Source organism: Typha angustifolia, chromosome 1 (assembly GCF_048772165.1).
Source record: "Typha angustifolia cultivar Huaian chromosome 1, ASM4877216v1, whole genome shotgun sequence".
NCBI classification, from domain to species: Eukaryota; Viridiplantae; Streptophyta; class Magnoliopsida; order Poales; family Typhaceae; genus Typha; species Typha angustifolia.
The window spans coordinates 2,904,512-2,928,742 of NC_133239.1; the positions used below are offsets into that span (position 1 = coordinate 2,904,512).

The 24,231-nt window shown below is 38.6% G+C and overlaps 4 protein-coding genes across 7 annotated transcripts; 1 reads left to right on the forward strand and 3 right to left on the reverse strand.

Moving 5' to 3' along the window:
• Positions 1 to 236: 236 nt before the first annotated feature.
• On the reverse strand, positions 237 to 4,756 carry LOC140760855 (uncharacterized). 3 transcript variants are annotated; one of them, XM_073097920.1, is made up of 6 exons: positions 4,463 to 4,756; positions 4,291 to 4,385; positions 2,849 to 3,385; positions 2,167 to 2,440; positions 1,991 to 2,068; positions 237 to 638 (listed from the first exon to the last, which is right to left on the reverse strand). In XM_073097920.1, exons 2-6 carry the CDS (start codon positions 4,380 to 4,382, stop codon positions 606 to 608), a joined length of 1,014 nt encoding a protein of 337 aa, XP_072954021.1. In that variant the 5' UTR covers positions 4,383 to 4,385; positions 4,463 to 4,756; the 3' UTR covers positions 237 to 605. The 3 variants fall into 3 exon arrangements, with proteins under 3 accessions (XP_072954021.1, XP_072954004.1, XP_072954014.1); XM_073097903.1 differs by lacking the exon at positions 237 to 638 and adding an exon at positions 1,298 to 1,794 and having other exon boundaries at positions 4,463 to 4,755; XM_073097913.1 differs by lacking the exons at positions 237 to 638; positions 4,291 to 4,385 and adding an exon at positions 1,298 to 1,794 and having other exon boundaries at positions 4,463 to 4,754.
• A 2,867-nt stretch (positions 4,757 to 7,623) lies between these two features.
• Positions 7,624 to 12,304, forward strand: LOC140779772 (uncharacterized). Its single transcript, XM_073125067.1, has 7 exons — positions 7,624 to 7,831; positions 8,718 to 8,784; positions 8,889 to 8,950; positions 9,037 to 9,126; positions 9,225 to 9,346; positions 11,068 to 11,122; positions 11,791 to 12,304. The coding sequence occupies exons 2-7, from the start codon at positions 8,718 to 8,720 to the stop codon at positions 11,995 to 11,997; spliced, it is 603 nt and encodes a 200-aa protein (XP_072981168.1). The 5' UTR covers positions 7,624 to 7,831; the 3' UTR covers positions 11,998 to 12,304.
• A 607-nt stretch (positions 12,305 to 12,911) lies between these two features.
• LOC140767266 (cytochrome b561 and DOMON domain-containing protein At3g61750-like) lies at positions 12,912 to 16,002 on the reverse strand. The gene is made up of 4 exons (XM_073107118.1): positions 15,436 to 16,002; positions 14,376 to 14,763; positions 13,652 to 13,962; positions 12,912 to 13,361 (listed from the first exon to the last, which is right to left on the reverse strand). Exons 1-4 carry the CDS (start codon positions 15,592 to 15,594, stop codon positions 13,089 to 13,091), a joined length of 1,131 nt encoding a protein of 376 aa, XP_072963219.1. The 5' UTR covers positions 15,595 to 16,002; the 3' UTR covers positions 12,912 to 13,088.
• A 2,903-nt stretch (positions 16,003 to 18,905) lies between these two features.
• On the reverse strand, positions 18,906 to 23,071 carry LOC140762452 (wax ester synthase/diacylglycerol acyltransferase 11-like). Of its 2 annotated transcripts, XM_073100264.1 has the most exons (7): positions 22,537 to 23,071; positions 20,994 to 21,593; positions 20,720 to 20,786; positions 20,536 to 20,621; positions 20,245 to 20,460; positions 19,599 to 19,736; positions 18,906 to 19,496 (listed from the first exon to the last, which is right to left on the reverse strand). In XM_073100264.1, exons 1-7 carry the CDS (start codon positions 22,825 to 22,827, stop codon positions 19,347 to 19,349), a joined length of 1,548 nt encoding a protein of 515 aa, XP_072956365.1. In that variant the 5' UTR covers positions 22,828 to 23,071; the 3' UTR covers positions 18,906 to 19,346. The 2 variants fall into 2 exon arrangements, with proteins under 2 accessions (XP_072956365.1, XP_072956373.1); XM_073100272.1 differs by lacking the exons at positions 20,536 to 20,621; positions 20,720 to 20,786.
• Positions 23,072 to 24,231: the final 1,160 nt, after the last annotated feature.

Consider the following 24,231-nt stretch of genomic DNA (forward strand, 5'->3'; position numbering starts at 1 on the left):
TAAAAAAATAATAATAATTTTCGCAAGACTTTATCGAACCTCAGTAAGCTGGTTGAAGGTTCACATCAACCGAGTGGTCCCTCCTTTTAAAATTGGTCTTCTTTTTACCACCCCCACTAGATTGATGATGCTTAGCTAACACCACAGAAGCCATGATGAATTTTCTCTTTCTCAAAAAATTTGACCTTTTCCCCTTGTAGGAAATCCTTCTCATTCCATCTATAAGTTATTACAGCAACAAAATTATGCTAGTCAAAGCCATTTATTTATCCAAACCTATAGGTGTATCCAGGACCTGCCAAACTAGGTGGAATAAGTCCCCACTTATCTGCAGAATTAATAAGTTATCCAAGTCCACCGAGAATCTATTCTAGGTTATGTGAGTACCAACTTGTAACGTGCAACACGGACGATGAGTGCTAGAAATAGAGACCAAAAGTCCTCAGGCCGAAGGCCGTCTCTTTCAATAGACGAAATTTACAAAAAAACGCCCAAATTTCCGAGTTTATTGTTATTAGCCTGTCAAATGAACGTCGTCTTCAATTTCTTCAGAATCTCTGGTAGATACGGTAAATATCCACATATGTGGATCTTCTGCAGCATATTCAGTAGGAATGTACTGCAGCTGAGGGTAGAGTCTGCAACACCTCAGAAGAAAGAAATTTGGGTTAACATCATACTTGGGATGAGAGAATGCGAGGAAAAATGACTTAATTTATCTGTTATATTCAAACGAAAGCAATATATATATATATATATATATATTTATTCTCCTTTTCTGTTTCTTTTCTCTACTTTTCTATCTGCCATATGTTCTTCATCCAGTTGTAATGGAAATAAATGTGACCCTAATATACGCTCTACTTTAATAATTACTAGGGTGAATTATATTTTGACCATCTTTATTATTACTCCAAATTACGTTCATCTTCTCAAAATTTAGATCGACAAAAATACTCTTATTTTTTCTTTTTCTTTTTTGTTAGAAGTGAATTTTATAATAATTAAAAGTAGATTAATTTAAAATTTAAAATTTAAAATATAAAGAAGTTGACATAAAGATCACTGACACAAAAGAAAGGGGAAAGATACAATTACATTTTTATTCGTCTATTAAATTAGTCAATCTTTTAACTTTAATGAGATACTAAAGGAGCAGACTTAGTGATAACTTTAAATAGTTTTAATTTAATTTAATTTTTTTATTTGAGAAGGTCAAAATACAATTAACTTGAAAACCATCTTATATATAAAACAAAAGCTAAGCTATTTAAATTATTTAATTATGTTAACTATGTTTGTAATTACGAAAATTTCGTCCAAAATATAGACGATAAATTGTATGTAACCCAGAGAAATTTCATCTCTTTCTCTAGAATGAGAACTGGAGATGGATGACACTAACAGCTCGAAGGATAGGGAGGGATCAAAAGTCAAAACCACTCACTCCTCAATCCTCTTAGAAAAAAACGAAGAAAAAAAGAAGGAAGAAATAAATATTAAAAAAAGAAACCAACCCAAAGGTAGTAAGTAGTACTACTACAAGGGCCCACAGGGAAAGAAGAAAACCAAAATATAAGATTAGCACCGACAACCACACCCAAAGCTCCACCCAACGGACCACCGGAGGCCCAAATAGGGAATCTCCCCCCCGTCTTCCATTTCCTCGATTCCTCTCTATCTCTTTGTGACTTTCCATTTAGGCCCTTATATTAATCATCATTCTCCAATAACCCCATCTCAATCCGAATCGCTATCCATGATGCTCTCCATCCCCTTCAACCCTCTCCTCCTCTGCACACCATCCATAAAACAAAAAGAAAATGGAGAATTTCCAATCAGAACCCTACCAAACTAAATAATTAGACTCTTTTATATTATTGGGGCATGGTAAAAGGTGAGCCAGGGACCGAATTAATTATAGCGGCACGCATCACGGAGACCACGTGGAAGATAACGGCGAGTCTAGATCTTAGATCTAAATTAATACCTTCTTGACGCACTTCTTCTCCCTCACTTCGTACCGCCCTCTCGTTAAATCCGAAAGCCACATCCCTGGAAAACAATACTGGAAAAAAGAAAAAAAAAAAACCAAGGGAATAAATAGATTAAAATCAAGTAAAAAGATTGCGAAAATTAGTTGACAAAAATGTAGGAGAAGAGTACTTGAAGGGTCTTGTCGATGTTCTTGGCCCTCTTCTTGGGTCGCTGGGGGATCTTGGTGCCTTTCATGGCGAGGAAGTCCTCCTCCTTCTCCTTCCTCGAGAGGGAGATGTAGATCCGCGGCCACTCCAGCGGCTCCTGGTGCGCCTTCTCCGCCGCCGGCTCTAGATCCGGCGGCGGCGGCTGCTTCGCCTCCGTGCTCATGGCTCTCTGCGGCGGAGACGGCGGCGATCGCTTCTCGGATCGAGGATGGCCGCTGGATCGGTCTTCGACGGCCCTGATCGTGGGAGAATAGCGTGCGTGAGTTGGTGGTTTGTTGTTGCCAAGTTTAAAGTAGTGGGCTACCTCTGATACCAACTAAAAAGACAAAGGAAGGTGGTATTTATAAACCCACACATAAAAAGCTCGGTAGTGGAGGAAGAAGTTAGTTATCTTTATATACAGAGAAAGAGAAGAAATAAATAAATAAATAAATAAGGGGTAAAGTTTACTATAGAGAGAGGGGGGGAGGGGGAATCTCTCATTATTCGAGATGGGTAAACAAAATATAAGGGCTAAATTACATACAAAAAATCTTATGAGATGACATGGGAAAGGTAGAAGATGAGGGCATAAGAGGAATAACAGCGTAAGAGGAGGGCTTTTAGCCAAAAAAAGGATAAGAACCAGGGGAGGGGAGTATGACCTGTGATGGAAGAGAGGCGGATCTCGAGAAGGCAAAGAAGGCCTTAGATTGGCTCCTCTCGTGTAGCTCCCGCACGGAGGAGGCGGCGGCGGCGGCATCACCTTCTCCGCTGTCGGTTGCCGTCGGATCTTAATTGTCCGTTTCCCGTTGGTGGGCGATGGGTTGCCCCCCGCCGCCCGGATTTCCGACCGCGAGCGACGTGACCTCTTGTTGTGGCCCCACTGGAGGAGTAGATCGCCTCCTCCCCCGTTGATCTCATGGTGTTTGCCGTTCTGCAGGGTAGTCGTAGAGACGGAGAGGGCGATGGGCGTTGGGTTCTCGGCGCAGGGGAGGGAGAAGTGCAGGTCTCTCGTCGAGGATGGGTTGGCCGACGCCGTCGCTGTTGACCGCGCTCTTATGATAGGTTTTGCTTCGATGGGGGTGTAATTGGGGGTTAGAGCGGCGGCGTTGACGGCGTCGTCTCCCTCGTAGGTTTTCAAGATGGTGGGCTTCCTTCCATTGGTAAGAGGTAGGAACTCTGGGCTCACTCTCTGGTATCTGTGTATCAAAAGACCAGCACAGAGGGGAACTCAGTAACGTATCAAACTTAGATCTTGCTTAGAACTTGAACACCAAAAGGAGCAAAATAAGATCTATCAATCGAATTTGGGAAAAGATATAGTCTCATCTTTTATTCTTAGAGAAACAACAGCGAAGAACTGAACTAGTTAAAGGGGTCCGATGGCAGCCGAACAAAATGAAGCCGAATCTAGAACCTCTCTTCTTACTGAAATCCACAGAAGATCGAGCAAAAGAAAGAGAAAACCAGAGGAACCTTCGACCTGGAGATTAAAGACGACGAACTAATAACACAGCGACAAAGAGAGGTAGGAGCCGGAACAGCCCGAAAGCATCAGCGAATGAAGAATAAATAGAGACTAAATCCGGGGAGAAACTACCCAAGGAAAGAAAGCAGAGGAAAGAACAAAACGCCGGCCAAAGAGAAAAATTAACAGAAGATGATAAGAATGAGACAAAGGCTCTCTTTTTCTGATGAAGCAAGAAGGTAACCTTCCCGATAGAAGATCGAAATCAGGAGAACACAACGATAGACTACCCAAGATCACATATGGCACAAGAAATCAAACATTCCGAATTCCAAAATAACGCATAATCCAGCAATATCCGAACTGGAAACGCCCAAAAGTCCAGCCAATATGTGATCCGATAACTTTGAAACTAAGGAGAAGAACACGATTAATCACCATAACTCTGCTGATCTCGGAAACAAAGTTAAAAAGAAAACGTAATTGTGAAACCACTAGCCCGGAAACAGAAGAAAAGATCGAATATCTCGTAAAAAACATTTTTTTTTCGTACCAATAGCAACAACAACAACAACAAAATTCTAGAGTCGTAAAAACACGATCGGATCAAACAAGACAGGAAGCCGAGCCAGTAACTGCAAGGACGCAAACCCCAGCGCTTCCTCTGAGACCTTGCTGGCACCATACCCAACGAAGTCGATCCATGCCTCAGGAGGAGGCACAGCCATCTCCTTCTCAAACAAAGTTGAAAACCTTCGAGATTAGATCGCAGAGACAGAGATAAGAAGAAGAGGGATCTAAGCAAAACCTCATCATATCAAATGCCGAGGGGATTCGCGGATGGCTCGACGCAGAGATCTCTGGCGAAATCGCATGGCTCTCCAACAAACCACGCATCAATGGCGCACTCCAAGTAACACCACAGCTCTTCCTCTCTTTCTAGATACGTATGCTGCAAAGATTACACCAAACACTCGAGAAATCTATACGAATAATAGTAAAAGAGATCCAAAAACGGTAGCAGTTTTGAGAAGGAAGGAAGAAAGGAGCAAGAGGAGGAAGAAGGAAGACAGGAAGGCAGGCAGGCAGGCACTGGAAGCAGGAACGGGCTCACGGCTTTATTAAACATGCGCTTCCCATTATGCCCCTCTTAACCGCTCTTTTACCATAATAACCCTGCCTAGGTGGACTTGGTGTTTAAACGTAAATAGAGGGAAAGAAATGGGCTTTTGTACAACCGAAAGGATCCAAGCGCCCGCCCCCTCGCGTGTGCGAGAAGCCTCGCAGGAAGTTTTCTTATGCGGATATCCAGACCACCGTCTATTCTCCCTATTGTATACGTGGACGGCCGATTTGGACCATACGTTTTAAATAATTAAGTGCGAGCTGGCGCTTATATAACACCACTCTGCGTTAACGATTAATCCACGCCCCTTTTACCGGCAATAGCCGGTTCTAGAGCACTCCAGCGTTCAAAGCTCGGCTAGAATTGGGGTTGTCTGAATACTTTTTACTAAATTCTGCATGCCAAAAATAGTACAGTGGAGGGCGTGGGGTGTATTTAAGAGCTTCATTTGATATCTTAGTGATGCCAAACGTTACATACGGATACGGTGCATCTAATAAATGGACGTCAATTTTAAGATCCATATCCGTTTTAATCGTATTAAACGGTGTTGCAATGTGTGGGAAGGCTTAAACGTTATATCACGCCATAAACAGTCATTTTATGTCTAAATAGGTCAAAATCAATTCACCAAACACGTTGGGCTCTCATGATACATTTGTGAACAGATCATTAGAATACATCCACTTGTATTTGTCGTTTGATTGTCAAAGTGTTTTCTGAAATTTAATGAAATTTTTTTTATGGTTTGAAAAAAACGGTACATCCCTCTCGAGGGCCACTGAGGATTACTCAGCGATGCTTGAGTTTTCCATCCCTTTATCTCTCACCCACTGTTGTCGTCGGCCATTTTTTCTCCTTCTCCTTTCCCTAGCCGACTTGGCTAGGTCAAGAGAATGGATTTCATGTCCTCTTGTTATGATACTCTCTCTTTCTCTCCATCTCTTTCATATCTTCTCCTCTTCCTCGGTGTTGGCCGTAACTCCCTTATTGATCAATAGAATGGGTTGTATAAGATAGGAAGATGACTCTTTTGTCTCTCTATTTAATCCATGTTAGCCCAACCAATGGTTGGGTGGTTAGAAGGCCTTAAACTCGTTGCTTAGGCTACAATAACAGATGGCTTAAAAGTTTTAAATTTTTTTAATTAACTAGTTTTATCTCATCTATGTGAGTTTTCGATTTGGGGAGACTCTTCCTCTTCCCTCTCGTTAGGTTTCGATAGGGAAGATCTTATAGCAATCATCATTGACTCATCCAGTGCAGTCGCTTTTTCTTGTTCCAGCTTTCTTAGGGTTCACTAAGAATTGTGGCATCCGAATCATTAGAGGCCGTGACAAAGATGTTGAGCGCTGGAACCTTTGTGTTTGCACACGCTTCCTCTAAGCTATGTTCTTTGTTAAATTTTTGTATGCTTTAAGACTTTACTTTAATTTTTTTTCTCGACAAGTATGAGGTTTGTTCTGGGGTCCGTCACCCATCAATTGGGATAGTTGCATTCCCTTCTTATTGTGGATATCTTCATCTCTATCAATATCAGAAGTTGCCATATTGAGGCCGGTTCTCTATCTCAAGGATCTTCTCTGCCTAACTACTCCAATAATTTCCTCTCTTGTGAGTCCCATGAAGTGCGAGAGAGTGGGCCGACAGTCATTATTATAAGACGAGTTTTGTTCATCCAAAATGAAGGCGAAGACTTTTTTTGAGACTTCACTCCCTCGCTCACAGACTGCTGCACAACATGGAGGAGAACTTCAATTCACTCTTCAGCTTCACATAGCTTGCAATCAGCTGCTGGGTACTCTCTGGTGACTACTTTTAGATCTTCCATTAATCTCTCTCTAAAACATTTAAAGCCTATAGACAGTTCTGTTCTCTGCTTCCTTTTCTTCTTCTTCTTCTTCTTTTCTTTTTCCTTCTCTTAATTCATATGATTATCTCCCTTTCTTTCATAACAAACACAAACTCAAGGGTGAAAAGACTCTCCGTATAATTAATAGCCAAATTGCTGCTGCAAAACAGAGCTGGTGTCCTAATCATGAAACTAGGGACCAATCCATGTGCCCTTTAAACCCTCCCATTCTTGACCAATAGCTTGACCTTTCAAACAGGGCATCTTTACTAGATTCCCCTCATCTGATAACTCGACCATTTTTCTCATCAATTATATTTCTAACTTCATCCTACGAGGACCCCACGTAGGACTCACACGTGGATTTCGTCACATTTTAGTGCCACAAATGTCAACTCACCTCAAAGCTGAAAATACCAAGTTTGCTGTGCAACTTCTTGTGGAAGCTCTGTTAATATACGAGACTGAGCAGTTAAGCAAAGCAGAGGGGAGTACAATAAAAAGAGATTTCCTTAAAATTTTATTCATCAGCTTCAATTATAAAGATAATAAAAAAAAAGGATATATAAATCTCTACTATCATTTATCTTCTTGTGTGTGTGACTGTTAAAAATTTAACGAAGAAAAAAATGGTCACTTTTAATAAATTTACTATTTTTAACATTTAATTAATTAAAAAATAGATTAAAGAAATAACTAATTTTATCTATAAAAATAGGTTTGCTTTTGCTTTTTGACTTCACTGCATACTTTAGTATTTACTGAAGTGAGAGATTTTATTTAACTCTTTTTACGTTTAATTTCCACGTGTACCAAAAGAGAACAGAAGCCTAGTCTAAATAGGTGGACCCAGAATGTAAATAAATAAATCGTAAAATGCCATGCCAGGCCATTAACCATCCTTATCCTCTAGCACGTGAATGGCTCGTGCTTCGAAGTACACATAGTGGATAACTTGTGGCCATGGACTCCCGACTCGGTGGACTGTAGCGGATACTTCATATACGCGTCTCAAGGCAACCGACATCGTGCCCTGCCATAGAAACCGCGGGTCTCACACGAGTTTAGGGTTCGTCTTCGATCGAAGTCGAAGTCGAGGTCGAGGAAGAGCCGATCGCGATCAAGACCGAGAGTTTTCCCTTCTATTATCTTCGTTCCGATCCTAATTGAAACCCTAGTTTTTCGAGGAGGAGGATCTGGTGAGTTTCTTTTCTCTCTCGCTCTCTCTCTCTGTCTGGAAGATCCATTCGTCTTTATTAGTGACCTTATTCCGGTCAATCGGAGGTCTATTCTTATTTTTCTCTGTGAATCTATATCTGATTTCAAATGATCTGGTTAGGGTTTCTTGTTTTCTTTTGTCGGCTTGATGCTTATAATGCTTAGTTTAGCTTCTTGAGGGTGTTTTGTATTTATCTATAATAGTTCTAGATTTCTAATAAGAAGGTCAGAAGGCGGGTGGAAAGTTTTTGGAGCTTGTTAGTTGTGTTAGCTGTCAGCTAATTAGGAGATTTATATGTTTTTGAGGAAATTTTTAGGTGTTTATTTCTTGTGGGATTTGATGTTGGGGGCTTCAGTGTTTATTTATTGCAACGCCAAATATTTCTATCAGCTTCAATATCAGGGATTTAAGTTGCATTGTTTGTTATCACCGAATAATTTTCTTCAAATATTTGAAAACAACAACCGGTTATCCTTTCTGCCGAAGTTTTTCTTTTTTGGTTCACCTGCTTGAAGTTTCTAGCTTATACTTTCTAGTCTCGAGTCTATCCCTAATATAATGTGCTTTGAAATGTCGGCATCTGCTAATTTAGGAATCCTGGCTAGAGCTCTACTGCCATCTATCTTGTGTATTTCTGTTGTCGTCTGCAATCTTTTTTACAAATGTACACGCAATTTTATCGCATTTGTCTATAGTTACATGATATTAATCTGTTTCAATCTAAGATGGTAGGATTATAGCTTCATTGGTGGTTCCATAGGACTCTTTCAGACCAGCTTTAGTAGCTTCCGAGATGATTAGTGAATCCTGGAAGATGTTTATATTATGCTTTTACTTACTTTTATTGATATTTGATTTGTTTCCAGATGGCGGCAAAACCACTAACCACTGAAGCTGTTGCTCTTACTGAGAAAAAAATGGACATGACTCTAGGTATATATTTTTTAAACTGCTAAAATTAAAGAAAAATTCCATTAGGCATTGGTATCATCTCCCTGATCTGGTTTTGTGATGGAATGCATTTGTGATTGTTCCAGATGATATTATAAAAATGTCAAAGAAAACTACTTCCAAAGGGAAACGACCTCCAAGGATGCCTGTGAGCAGCTCGTTTATATGAAAAACTGAATTTGCACTTGGATCACTTCTTCTCATGAGTTACTATATCTTCTTTTACAATTACAGATTAAAGGCCGAGGTTTTTTCAATGGCAATGTTCCCCAAGGGAACTCCAAGGTGCAGCAGTTTATGAATTCTAGATCATCAATTAGACAGGTGAGTTAGCTTAGGATGTTTCCTGTATTTAATTTCCTATACGATAAGACTCTTGGCTATGTTTTCTGTGTTTAGTTTTTTATCTGTTCTTTGTTTAGGGTGTGCTTGCACAGAGAAGGTCCAATTTTCAGGGGAATCAATTCCCTGTAACTACACAAGTTGGCAAAAAGGCTGCAGCCATGCCTATTCATAACAGGATGGTCAACTGGAAGAAGCCAAGGTGAGATTTTATTCCTTATGATTGTGTTGCTTGCTATCACTCTTTTCCTGTTTCTCAGATTTTCTTAATACATACAGGTAACAGTTCCTTTTTCTGGTGATGGGAAGGTCTCTTACATGTATACAATTGCATATCTGCAGTTATTAGTTGGCAGTTGAGCTGATTGATGAGCTGAACTTGCAGCTCATTTGCCCTTGAGAGCATTCAGCTTGTCTTCTCTGTTGTCAGAAATTTTACTCCATGTTTTCATGCTATCTGAGGCACTTTGAGTCACTTTTGTTATATTGTGGGGAGTGAGAAACAACTGTGCTCAGAGATACTTATGCCTTTTCATTGTGATAAGCTATAATAAGCAGTACCAGCTGTAGATGCAAGTTTGATTGTCTGGCGAATAAGTTACACCAATAACTAAAATAAGCAGTACCGGCTGTAGATGCAAGTTTGGTAGTCTGATGCGTAAGTCACATCACTGCTTTAGCACAGTTAGAGACCTACTCTTGAGTCGAGTAGTCTGGGCCTGCACAATTTGATGTGCTATTGATGCTCTTCTAGTGATCTGTGGAAGATAACTTGGGAACTTTGTTAGACATCTTTGTGCACATCTATCTGATCACAAGATATATAATCTTTGGTAGTTTGGTCTCTAAATATATGAGGGATGTTAACTTTTGGTGTTTCCTGATATCTTCAAGAAAGAAATTGGTGTTTGTGTTCAAAGCATGAATTTTCTATTTCTATATCTTTTTGCCATTAACTGAAGGGAGAGTATAATTCCTACGGCATTCGTCGTGCACCTGTGCTGATCTTGGTTTGTTGGATACAAATTGTGGGTGCCAGATGATATTAATGTTTGATCTTCAGTAAACTTGTTGTGTAGGAGTTTTATGCATCTCACTGAAAAACTACGAATTACTGTTGTGCATCAGGAGAGCTATAAAGGCTTTGAGTTCTTAAGTTCTATACTTTAGTCAACTCCCGAATATCAGATGGCATGCAAGTCATATGTTTCAATTATCTGGCAGACCATATATATGTCTTTCTTCCCTGCATGTGAGAATGGTGGTTGGTCTGTCTTGTCTCTGTCATTGGTCATCAGGTTTATTTGGGGTTTTCGGTGACTTCGCTACAGAAGCAAAGATGTGATGGTGTCCAATCTTTCTTCTAGGTCCTCTTTGTGAATCATACACCTCTTTTTGGCCCTTCCATTTCAAGATGTTGAATACCTGAATCTGAGACAGAAAAATTCTTATTGAAGTTTTGAGGTGATACTGCAATGTGGGACGGTAATCCTGCAAAGCAATGCTCGTGATCTTTTACTCTGATGTGTTTCTGCAAACCAATGATGATAAATATTGAATATCTTGGAAGCTATATTTGTTGTACTCAAGAGTCTCTGCATGGTAGGAAGCTGGAAATACAGGAGCATTAGAGCTTGTGCGAGTTATGGAGATGGAATTGGAAATGTTCACAGTAGTCTCCTATCTAGCATCAGTTGGTTAGGTTTCTTTATTTTTTCCTTGTCCGTTTTAAGGATTTACACTTTTTCTGAGATACCCTGGTAAGTTCGTGGAGGACATGAAACTTTGTTCAATGCAGTAATAGAGGACGTGAAATATTATGTATTGCTTGGATATATTCTGTTATGGCAATCTTGTATGAGGACTGAGGATGATGTTGATGCTCATTACATGTTATGTACTGATAGTATGTCTTTTATGCAGATTTGCACCTATGTTGATACAAAGGAAAGCAGCTGATGTGGGCTTTGCTGGAAAAGTATGTTACAGTTTACCTTTTATAATATGTCAATATGGCCAGACAATTTTCTTTTTTCAAGTTTACTCTGATTTATATAGAGTAATATTTAATTAATGATAAAAATTTAGGTCATTTTTTTGAAAGATGATATGGTTTACAGCTGGTTACGCAAATTAGGGTGCACATGCTTGATTGATTTTGTATTTTTTCAGTTGAAACCAGTTTTGAGTTGCTTCAACATGTTAAAAAACTGTGAAGCTAAGTGATTGTGTTTTCTGTCCCAATCGAGATCTTGATTCATTTTAACAGTACTATAACAGTTCTTGCTCTTTCACGATTTATTGAGGTGCATCAACTACCAAAATGAAACCTCAATAAGCAAGCAAAACTATTGCATGGAAATTCACCTCCTATGGGTTTTGTTGGGGGTTGCAACTTCCTCCAGAGTATACATTCTTTTGCCATAGTTGTAAGGTTTGCTATGTAAACTACCTGCTGGTTCTTCATCTTTCTAATTGTGTGTTCATTGGTTTCCCTGTTTTGCTTGATAAGCAGAGTGACTGACATAAGGTAATGACTACAGTAGATACTATCTCTTAGGCTGATTTGTTTCTTATGACTAAACTTTTGCTTTACTATTATAGTGGGTTCTATTTCTTACCTCGAATGTTTTTGTATTTTTTTAGGATAAGGTGGCTCTGAAGCAAAGGCCCCAGACCTTGGATGCACTCTTTGCTAATATGAAGGAGCAGCGGATGAGAGCCTCATCGCAGCAGTCGATTAACAGTAACGGGAATGGCCTTACTGCACAAAGGCGTCTTAACCAACAGCGGCGAGGTAGAGATGTGGGCCCATCTGGTGGCAATAACCGTCGTTTTGGCAACTTCTCGTGATGATAATAGTTGTCTGGCCTCACTGATTGCCTTAGTCCAATTCACTTCAGCTTCACGTTTAGGTTGGTGGTCCGCAGTTTGTTTGACTGATACTCTTCTTTGTGTTGGAACACTTTGGAGAGGAACAGGAGGGAATTGTTTTCACTTATGAATTTGAGGAGCCCTGGCCCTGCTATATGTTCCTTCCTTCAAAAGGCTGCAATGTTTTCTGCTTTGGTGTCATGTAAAATTCTGTCTCTGTGTTCTTTTTTCATAATATTTGGAAGTTAAAGAATATAGTAAGCTGGTATTGGATCTTGGAAGCTAATCTTTCTCCAGTTTACGATATATCTAGTTTAATTGGTAAGAATAATAGACAGAATTTTAGTAGTTGGTAGAATGATTTATTTCATTTTCATGAAGGGATGGTAGCTAAGGGCGGTTAAATAGTTTGTGGCACTGTGATTGGTAAATTTGGTAATCATTTCATCCTAAAAGGCTTGGTCAACTCTTTCTTTTTTGTTTGTCAGGAAACTGCCATTATTATAGTTACTATGCGTTGCTGTGTTTACTTTTATTTGGCTTGCAAGTCGTGAGCAACAGCAGGGCTGTGTGTTGATTTTGATTTAGTGCGGCGACTAAGATTCACTTCATTTCTTTGTAAATAATGCCCAAATTCTGCCCATTGATGTTAATATTCAAAAGATCTTCCTTGAAAATTTCCCCATTTTTTTCGATTTAGTTGACTAACAAACTGACGATGTTAGCCCAGAAATATTAGCCAAAAATATCTAAGCCAAGTTGAAGCTGAGAAAAGGACGTTCAATAAATTCAGGTGATGATGAAGCAAACTTAAATTCTAGCACGCAATACACTGAATCTGATAAGAAAATTCTAGCTGTCACTCAGCAAAACAATTTGGAGAGAGATACATATTCGGATCACTAATCACAACTTGACTGCTTTTAATGTACATCAAAAGAAAAGCAACAAAATCTTCTCCAGTCACGAACTGTCCATTGAGCTGCTCCTAAATACAAATTTCAACCGAGGAGGATAACGGGAGATGCGATTAATTCTGGAAATACTTTAAGGAAGAAAAAGGAAAAAGCTTAGAAGACTGGAGGAGGAACTGTTTTGGGATCTGTCTTCCTGGACCATCTCGTCCACAGGAGGACTTCTAGAACGACAACTGTAATCAGAAGAACAGAGAGATTAATGCCATAGCCAACTTTCCAAGATGTCCCTGCGCCTCCGACTCGGATACCGAGAACGATGTTAACGGCGGCGAAGAAGAGAGCGAGCCTCCCGACCCAGTGATGGTACCAGTTCCAGTACTTGCGCATTTTGGAGTCCTTATCCGGTCGAACAAAGAACGATATTACCTGCGACATTTGGCTACATAATTATATGTGTATATATATAAAGGTTGGAAATCTAATGACAATTAGGTAGTTAGTTTCCTTAAAATGAATGAATCAATTCGTTTCAAAAGGACATGTAGACAAAAAGTAATGTACCGCTTTTGATGAATCATTTACAAGCTAGAAGAAAGGTTTGAGAATGACCCAGTTTTGATTCAAAATAACAATATTTTCATCGGTTTAACTCTGGTTATTTCGATATTGCTTTGTTTATAATCGAAAGGAGCAAGGAAATGATCAGACGGACTCACCTGCAGAATACCTAAAACGAGAACAAAAATGCCAAGGCCTCTGTGTGCAGCAACATTTACATGCAGTCTGTTGTATAGAGCAACTCCAGCTACTACACCAGCAATTCCAAGGATAAAGCCGATAAATTGGATGCCAACATGAAGGTAAAACCATAGTGGATCCCACTGTTTGCAGTATCTCGCAACAATTGATCCGATCGGTAGTAGAACTCCCCATGCAACTAAATTAAGTGCTCCATGTGTTCTTTTCAGATTATATGGGTAAGAGAAACCAGAAGAACCAGAAGAACCAGGAGAACCAGATGAACTACCTGTAAGCAAAGTAAAATGTTGCATTATGTCAAGGGAGTATGCTGATAAATGGATTAACCGCACTGAGTTTATAATAGCAAGATAGGCACTCGAATACTCATTAATATGAAGTAAATTATCGTGTAGAACGTAAGTCAACTTCTGCAGAGAAGCAAATTCGGGTGGTTTTTAGCTGCAAAAGGTCTTAAAGTACATCTCCCTAGTAAAGATCACAACAATGAGAACAGTGAAGAAGGACAGAAGATCTTATTACTCTGTATTTAAATATCTCCAAGAGATCCTATCAGACTTATTAATATAGCCTTGACATTATAATTAGGGAACACAGCATACTGCAGTTCATAGTAAATATGTACCATTGATGATGATTTGAGAATAAAAGGAAGGCTAAAAATGATCGAAGGAATCACACCTGTTGAGAAATCAAAGAACAATGAAGTCATATCTTCATGTTTCGTGAGGCGGTTATTTACGGGAATCGAAGCCCCAAAAGCCAAGAGAATTTGCTGCATATCTGGATTTTTCAACTGGAATGCCAGATAGATTCTGGCCTGATCAACAATAACCTTATGTGCAACATCAGTCGAGAGCAATTGCCCCTCATTTACCACAACTTCTGAACTAGACTGTCCGCGGAGATAGAACTGCTTGATATGAGCCAAGCCAGTTTTGCCAATCCAACCCACCATTGCACTGGAGCCAACCATCATTCCATCCTTTGAGAACCCCATGCCAACCCAGCCAGTGGTGTATGTGGTAGATAGAACAATGCTCAGAACATTGTCTTGGGTCAGGGAGTACTGCAATGATTAAGGGTGGATAGTAAAGAAATTGCATTCAATCACACTGAATATAATGATGTTCAGGTTCAGGACATCATTTTTGGTTTCGGTGGTATTGCAAGAATCAATATTTGATAGGGCAAATTACACTTTACTCCCCATCGTCTGCCCCGAGTTTTACTTACAGTACTATGATCCAAACCAAGCCGCAGTTATTAGATTTTCCATCCAAAAATAATAGCACAAACGACCAAGCTACCCTAGTGGGTCGCATCTTCATTAACGACAACAGGGCTAAAAGCTCGAGGTTAAAGTACATGGGATAAATTAAAATTAGGCCAAACCAAAAGGAGAGGTGAACTGTTATTTACCCAATTTGACCATTACAAAATAATGAGCAATCCAAATTTAGTGCATGGATAGTTAGGGAGGCAAATGTAAATCTGATAGAAATAAACTATTTTACCTTCAATTTCTTCTGAGATCTAGATCCGTTACATTTACTTTATCTTTTACAGTGACTCTGTGCAAAGTTTTTGTTTTCTTTTTCCAGAGACTTCCTTGAGATCTGGATCTTGCTCAACAGTATGTCTTTTAATTCAACCACAAATTTTTGAAGAAGAAATAACATCAAACAGAGAACTAGAAAGAGAGAGAGAGAGAGAGAGAGAGAGAGAGAGATGATTTTACCCTGAGAACGAAATTATTCCAAACAGGGCGGCAGCTGAGGCCGGAATAGTTCACGGCCAGCGCGGCGGGGAAGTCGACGCCGCAGGTGTCGGTCTGCGCGAATGCGGCTCCGGCGAGGGCGGCTCCGGCGAAGAAGAGGGCGAAGAAGACGCGCGCCATTGCCGGGCGGCGAAGACGAATAATTAATGCCTAGAAGCAAAACTAAGATAGATGATGGGAAGAAGGCAATGACGATAGGAGTCGGATGAAATGGGCAGAGGGAAGATGGGATGTTGCAGTCGCTTACAACTTACAAGTTGTGAGTTGGGTGAGACGTCAATTCAGCAAGTAAAAAGTGACAACCAGTACTGGTACTACTACTAGTAGTAGTAATAGAAGAAGAAGAAGAAGAAGAAGAAGAAGAAGAAGGATTAGGGTTGTTGGATGGGGCCAGAAGCCATTGGTTTTTTATTCTCTCCTAGATCTGGAAGAGATAGAGAGAGAGAGAAGAAGAAGAAGATGAAGAAGAAGATATTTTAAAAAAGAGAGGTGTATAAAAGAAATGATGCATGGTAGATTGGCAAGGAAGGTATGGGGAGACAGGTGACCAAAGATGTAAAAGGAGCTGCTTTTATAGATTTATGTCGTTTTGGGGATTTTGTTTTACATTTCCCACCCTGTATGTTTCGATATTTTTAATTATGCCCTCCATGTTTTAAGAAAAGGGAGGGAAATAACTTTTTAATTCAATTAATCATGGTTAAAACTAAACGTAGATTAATATAACATTATTTTGCCCTGATATAAATTGCTTACGATATCATAATTGTTACTAAAAGTATTAAACCTTTTGAAAAATACATACTATTTTGTCTTTGTATAAATTGGTTAAAATAGTTTTAAAGCTATCTAATGATGATATTGTCGATGTCATAATAAACATTCTATACTTTAAACTTTAAGAAAGAAAAAGGTATTTTAATATTTTATTTTTATTGATTTGATCGTCATAACAACAATATATGTTTTGGAGGAATATTCTATATATATCTGTCAAAAGTTAACCATAATGACTCTCAAAGCCTAGTCTGATTTACTTCTGTCCTCGGGATTCTTAATGGCAATTATGAAAGATAAGCAAGGGTTGTTGGGGGGTTACGTTAATGATGATTAAAAGGCAGTGTTAACCGTAATAAACAGCTAATGTAGGGTGTAAAATGAAAAAAAGTCCTTTATATTGCAGAGGAGAAAGGGAGTGGATTCCCTGTAGCTGAGATTGCAAGGATTTTACGGTCAGGGTACGTGACAGGCCGTTTTTGGAAGGTTACTAAAGGCAGTTGAAAAATGATAATAGTGTAGTAATGTTCCTGCATTAGTTTTGCAGAGGATCGTCTCCGGACAGGAAACGGGTAAAAAGGTTGTTATTGTAAATCTTTCAATCAATCAACTAACTTTAGCAGATAACTTCTCCGCGAGCATGGGGATCATAAGTTTCGACTTTAATAATAAATAAGTACTGTGAACAAAATTATTTAATAGTACGGTGGCTTGGCAGAACGGTTTAATTTAATTAATAGCTTAGTAGTGTAGTTGACTAAGAGGAGTAGTTTAGCAGTATAACGACTTAGAGTAAGTCTCGACATTCGGAGTAATTATTCGGCGATGTACGTAGTTTATAGTCTAGACTAGGCCGCTCGTTATATTGGCTAAAATTCGGTAGAGTCTAAACATCTATGTATCTAGAGAGGATTAGCCCTTTGTCCAGCATTTAGCCCTTTGTCCAGCATTTGGGCTCATAAATAAAAAGAAAGTTTTCAATTAAAATAAATAAATAAAGCTTTCGTCTTCTTAAATTAAAAAAATACTCTTCTTTATGACTAGGGAGGTCACATAATTAATTTTAATAATAAATAATTATCGTGAAGAAAATAGTTTGGTAATTGAGAGGTTTTGTGACTTGACTTAAGAGCTCAGCAGCACGACGATTTAAAAGATGTCTCGGTGGCATTTAGTTTTGGAGCAATAGTTTGATGACGTACACAACTTAAAACCTAAACTATGTGACTTAATATACGGGCTAAAATTTGAGGGGTTTAAATGCCTTTGTATGACCAACGAGGTCGTAAGATCGACTCCAACTTTAAATAACTATTATAAAAAAAATTATTTGATAATTAGTTTAAAATAATAGATCTGATCATTTATGTCAATTTGTTTGGATGTTGTTGGCCTATTGTGGCTTGGCAATTCAACTTGGCTTAGTTCAATCATTCAGTAGTGTTAAGCAATATATAGTTGGGAGCAATAGCACACCGACTTAATAAAAATACTTTTGTATAAAAGAAGGTTGTCCAGCTCATATATTTAGAATTAGACTCTTAGATCATAAATAAATAAATAAATAAATAAAGCTTACCTTTGGTATACAATTTGGTCATCCAATTCAGATCAATAAGAATCTATTCGTGAAAACACACAAAATTCGTTTGGAGGAAGATTTACAATTTAAGCCCACATTGTTTAGCTCAATTTTAACTTAATTTTATATATTTTAAACTTTGTAATTTATCAAATTGATAATTATTAATCATCGGTTAGCCGGAATAAACATATATTCTAATTTATAGGTTGAGGGATAAATTGGTAATAATTTTATTATTTATTTATGATGAAAAAATATTGGCGTTAATAAAATATTACTTTTTTGGATGAAAAATCTAACAATTATAAATTAGTCTACACTATGGGATTGCCTTAGTTAATTATTAGTTGGTTTAATTTAACTTATTTATACATTAAATTATTCCCAAAATGCCCTTAGATGTGAAGCAAAAAGTAAGTAGGGGCACAATATAATTTTATTAGACTTATGAGTTGCTAGAATATTTAGCCCTTGGGGCCCCAATGCAATGCAACCACTCATTAAACATTTAGCCATAAGATGGGAGGGACCCAAATATTTCTATTATTTACCTACCATTGAGTGCATATGACATTAGTAGGTGTGATTAGCCACCTAAGCTGTCTGATGGTAGATATAATAATTTGGTCAAATGATATCAGCTCATGTAGGTTTAGATTTTCCATCTGATTGTTTGTTAGATATAACTAATCATCTCAATATGATATATATGGATACACAACTTTATTTTATAATTGACACACTTGAAGTTGGGTCTCATGTTGTTGTTTGGCTGGATTTTAATTTATTTTAATGTATTTTAGAATTTAAGTACTTAACCCTCATGTGTTATACATTAAATTGCAACTGTGAATCAATTGTTAAAAGAAATATGAAAAATATTTAATTACAATCATTTGGTAAACTAAATTTTCTTCTCTTCTTCTCTTTAAAACATAACTAAACATGTCATAAAAACTTAACGAATTTGAGACATTTTTAATAGTTCAAGAATCTATGAGTCACAAAATAAATAGATATGTGAAGAAAGGATAATATTTCAATAATTAACTCTACCAATTATGGTAGATATCATTTGATCATTTGATACCATGAAAGATTCATGAACAATGTTCAACAAAAAAAAAAAAAAAAAAAGAGCTCAGGCCTTCATTTGTAGCCTACTCGATGAGCAAATTCCATCACTAGAATGATATCTCACTCCTTGCACAACATTATATTATAGCAAGAAGATAATGAAGACACTCACCTATACCATCACAGATTTATCTCTACTTACTTACAACCTCTCTCTGAAAGGATTACATTTGTAAATTACAAACAAGTAAAGGATTAATTACACTATGAATCCAATCCACAGTGGATTCATTCTTCCTTTCCTGCAGTATGATGCTGAAACTCTGAAAGATTTTTGCAGATCATGTGTGAATATGTTCAGCAATATTCAGAGCCTTTCTACATCTGTTCAAGCCTATAGATCATCACCGCGAGGACATTAGCCTTCGTCGGTTCACAATCTCGTCGCAGTTGCATCCCTAATAATTATGAGAGATTCAGCCAAATCATCCAATATCTGGTGAGGATCCGGGATCACGGAGTCGTCCACTGCTATAACTATCTTCATCTTGTTCATGTAACTTTGGTAATGGACAGTGAGAGCCTATCACATTTCAATGGAAATAATTAGGCATCTGATATGAAACTTGTATACTATTTTGGAGTTATTATAGTGTAATGTCTAAAGGAGGATAGAAGTAGTTACTTGAGGATGGCCATATACACTTGGAGCAAGGTACACAATTGGATGGCCATAGAATGCTACCTCCTCAACTGGTCCCATAATATTTGAGAAAGAGAAGGTAGTGTGAGTGAGCAATCTGTGACACAGAGCAGCTGCTGCCTGTCAAATAAAATGTTTTCAGATCCATGAGAATTCTTCACTTAGTAAGATCTACAGTTCAACTCTCGACGAGAGCATAAAAAACTGTAGTAATTTATATTTTTGCTGACTAAATAGTGCCCGGTTAGTTAAAGGGGCTCATATTATATGTTTCTGAGTTCAAATTCTAGAGGCATCGGTATTTAATAGGACACTTTTAAGCTTGCACTTCTCTACATATTATACGTTTCTGAGTTCGAAGTCTAGAGGCATCAGTATTTAGTAGGACGCTTTTAAGATCGCATTTCTCTAAATTCCCTAGAATCGACTAATGTGGAGCTATATGTAAACTTGCTACTGATTTACAAAGTAAATTTAAGGCCTGTATGCCTAACAGGATTGAGTTTTTGAGCAAATATTTTACTCAACTTAGACGTACGCATTGATTTCTCTCTGTGTTTGAATTGATAAACAAACTCTTTTTTTTTTTTCCTATAATGTCAAACTGCAATGCATGGGTAATTTATACCTTAATGCCGAAGATTTTGACAATAAGATCACCACTCATATAAGTGAAGATTGCTTCCAAGGATTTCTTCTTCCTGTCTGCAGTCGCCTTCCCCTTGCGAATGTAATCCAAGGGGTCCTCATACATGACAACAGGGAATGGAAGGATTATATAGCCGAGCCAATTCCCCCACTTTGATCCCTTTCCCTTTCCTTCTTCCATCATATCAGATAATGCCTGCTTTAGAACCCCATGATTAATGCACTAAACATCGCACTAATTACAACTTGGACACTGAAGGGAGGCCTTTACATGTATCCCTGGTGTTGGCCTGATGTTAACCAGCAAGGTTGATCTCATCCTGATGTTCGTGGGCAGTTTCTTCTTATTATTCTCACCTTTAAAAAAGAAAAATAAAAAAGAATCGAATTTATCAACTTATGCAATCAATAGAGAGAAAATTAAAGTAAAGTAATAATTGTTTAGAAAAAATCACCATAATTCCTTTCTAGATATTTAGAGAGACCAAAGGAGGTAATCCCCAGTAGCACATCATTCACAGTCTGCAAGAGAGAAGTAGCCATTTTTTTTTAATACACATTGACTTCCATTTTCTTTTCCCTTTTAAATAAGAGTAAACTAGTTCCTAAAAAGTTTTACTTTAATACCACGAGACACACATATTACTCTTTAATGAATAATTAACTGGAAGGATATTTCGGAGGTTTTCCTCGGATTAAGAGGCGGGAAGAGAAACTTAAGCTTCTTACACAATGCATGGCATTCTTGATCTGCTTGACGTCGTCGAGCTCGACGGTCCGGTGCAGGAACCGCTTGCGGCGGAACTCGACGCCCTCCGTGCCGGTGAACGGGGTGGCGGTGTCCTTGAGGAACAGGGCGGTGATCACGAAGGCGGCGACGTCGACGAGGGTGCGCCAGGCGAGCATAAAGATCGCCCAGAGCCATAGGAGGAAGGATAGGGGGTTCTTGGAGGCGGGGCGGGAGCGGCGAGGGCGGGGGCGGGGGCGGCTGAGGTCGGCGAGGGAGGGGAGGGCGTCGGGGTCGGCGGACTTGCGGGTGCAGGCAAGGAGGAGGGAGGTGAGGGAGGTGCCGTCGCCGAGGGAGTGGTGGATGCGGAGGACGATGACGGCGGCGGCCTCGGAGGTGGGGAAGTTGAGGACGTGGAGGTCCCAGAGGGGCCGGGAGAGGTCCATTGGGGAGGTGGAGAGGGAGGACACGTAGTCCTCCACCAATTTGTCGGGGGGCGACGAGGAGGCCGTGGGGTCAACGCCGGGGATGATGATGTGGTCGTCCACGTTGACATTAGTGCGGACCCACCGGGCCTTCTTGCCCTTGGATTCGTCCAGGAGCTGAGTACCATAAAAGTAAGTTTCCGGGGATTAGTAAGGGTGTGCTTTGGATTTATGTGCATAATACTCAAATAATACAATACGTAAGTGATGTGTGAACAATAATAAAAATAAACCATAAGGTGTTTTCAATAAAATTCCTTAGAAATTAATATATACTATTCCTACAAGGAAAAGAAGTAAGTAATCTCGCAAACTTTTGCGGCCCAATCTTTTCCAATATCCTAACAACATTTTAAAGTGAGACAATAACAATAACAATAACAATAACAAGCTGAGGATTTATCCACATATATACGCGTTATTCCCCATCATCGTATCTATCGTGTAAAAATGAGACAAGGATAAGCACCGTATCCGCCGTCTCTATTCGGGTTCTGTCGTTACCAAAAAGGAAAGAGACAACATATATAGTTTTCCATCTTGGATGGCCCACATTAGAATTTGTGTACTACCAATCGACGAGACGATATCACATCATCTTATTAGTAAAGTATTTGTATAACATTACTTTCAACATTAAACGAGACTTTTCTTTCGATTGGTGGGTCGTCAATTTTAGACGACGAATGAAGATATTTAATTTTAAAGTAAGAAAAAGTAAATACCTAATTACCTTAAGTCCGTGACTTTTTTTTATTAATTTTATTTTATGCCTATAATAAAATAGCTAATTTTAAACCTATCAAATGTATAATATGTAGGACGACAATTAGTTAGTTAATTATAAAATCTATCAAATTATTACTTTGTCGAATAAAGATAAGAACGGTGGATGAGAAAAGAAAAATAAAAGGAAGCAACATTTCACGTGTAAATTACTCGTCCACAGGGAGAAGAGTGGTGGGGGGAGGGAGAGGAGAGATTGGGAAAAGATATGATGGACATAAAACCAGAGGAAGAGGAAGAGAAAGAGAAAAGAGAAAAGCGAAAAGTCTCCGACCTGAATGCTCGAGAATCTCGGATGGCGGATAAGAGTCACCTCTAACCCAGCCTTAAGGACGGCAACGTCGATCGGCTTTCCAATCCCCATAACGGCGACTATGTGGCAGTTAAAGTTTGGCTGGTGGAATAGCCTCCCGGCCGGACTTAACGGCTCCTCCGTTATCTCGCCGTTGCTGGCTCCCTCGCCTCCTTTCCTCGCCCTCTCGTGGCCTTCTGTTTCCGGGCTGCTCCTCGTCGTCTTTATCGCCAGAGGCCGTTTCTTCAGCGTCGCTGCGTCGTTGGAATCCATGGAGGGTTTCTTCTTCTTCTATATTTTCCCCCACGGAGATGGGAGGAGATCGGGAAGTGGTTTGGATCTGGAGTTTGAGGGGGTTATGTTAACTATTACGACCCGAGGGTGGAGAGGAATAGAATAGGATAGTTACGACCTCTGGGTGGGCAAGTTGAATTACAAATGTGCCCTTGAATTGACCAGAATATTTTCACTTCAGTCCCTATATTTTAACAATATTCGCAGGTTGCGCTTCAGACAATCTCCGATGAATAATATAATATATTAGATTTTAATTCAGAGACCGACTGGTATGACTTTCACTGCCCTAAAATGATGACTATAATATTCTCTATTCTCATAAGAGCGCTTCTTCGGATAGAAATCTAACTGTTAAAGGAATGCAAGAAAAATTAAAAGGTAATACTGATTCCATAGCTAATTATTTATTTTTAAAATATATTACTCTACATATTATTTTTTGATAATTATATTATCTTAATAATTTATCAAATAAAAGACATATTAATATTTTTTATAAATAACTTGATGAAAGTTCAATTAAATTCTATCTCTTTAATTATTTTTTAATTATTTTTATATATCTCTTATTAGTTTAAGATTGATTTAAACTAAAATTTGATAACATATAGAAATAGAGATAGGTAATCAAATTTAAATCGAAGTCTATCTCATATAAAGCTAAAAATTAAAATTAAAATTATCTAATTAAGATATAATCATATCTAAGAGAGAGAAAACTTAACGAGAAAAAAAATATGTAACACATAAGTGAGGTGCACTAATCTTTTTGACTAATATAATTTTTTTTTACATAATGTGATTTTTGAACCGGAGAAACTAGTATCGAGTATAAGAAATAGTTATTATAGCTGTTAAATTAAAATTATAAATTCAAGAGGGGTATTGAAGTATTTGTCAGCTATATAGTAAAGTAATAATAATAAACAAGTAAGGTGGTTTTTATGATTTCAGACAACCTGCAATGCAAATCAACTACGCAAAAGAGACAGTTAAGTAGTGGAGTCACGCATATATATATATATTGTGAAAAGGAGGTGATAAAGACGGTGATGTAAGTATTATTGGCTCCTCATCTCTATCACTCTCCGTGGAAGTGATCATGGGAGAACTTTGATTGGGTGTCTTTTAAGCTTTGAGCTGCAGATCCAATGTCTTACTCTGGTTTGGAGTTCAACCAAAGACAAAAGAGTTTTAAAGATAAACATATAACAGGGCTCTGGTTTTTCTTTTTCTTTTGCCTTGTACTGCCTAGGGCTACGACATTACCCCTTTCTGGCTTTCTCCCTCTCGTCTCGTCTCTCTAGGCTATGCAATTCGGCTATGGGAGAAGACCGGTGACTTTTCTGCATGGCGGCGTGACTTTTTCTACACCATTTT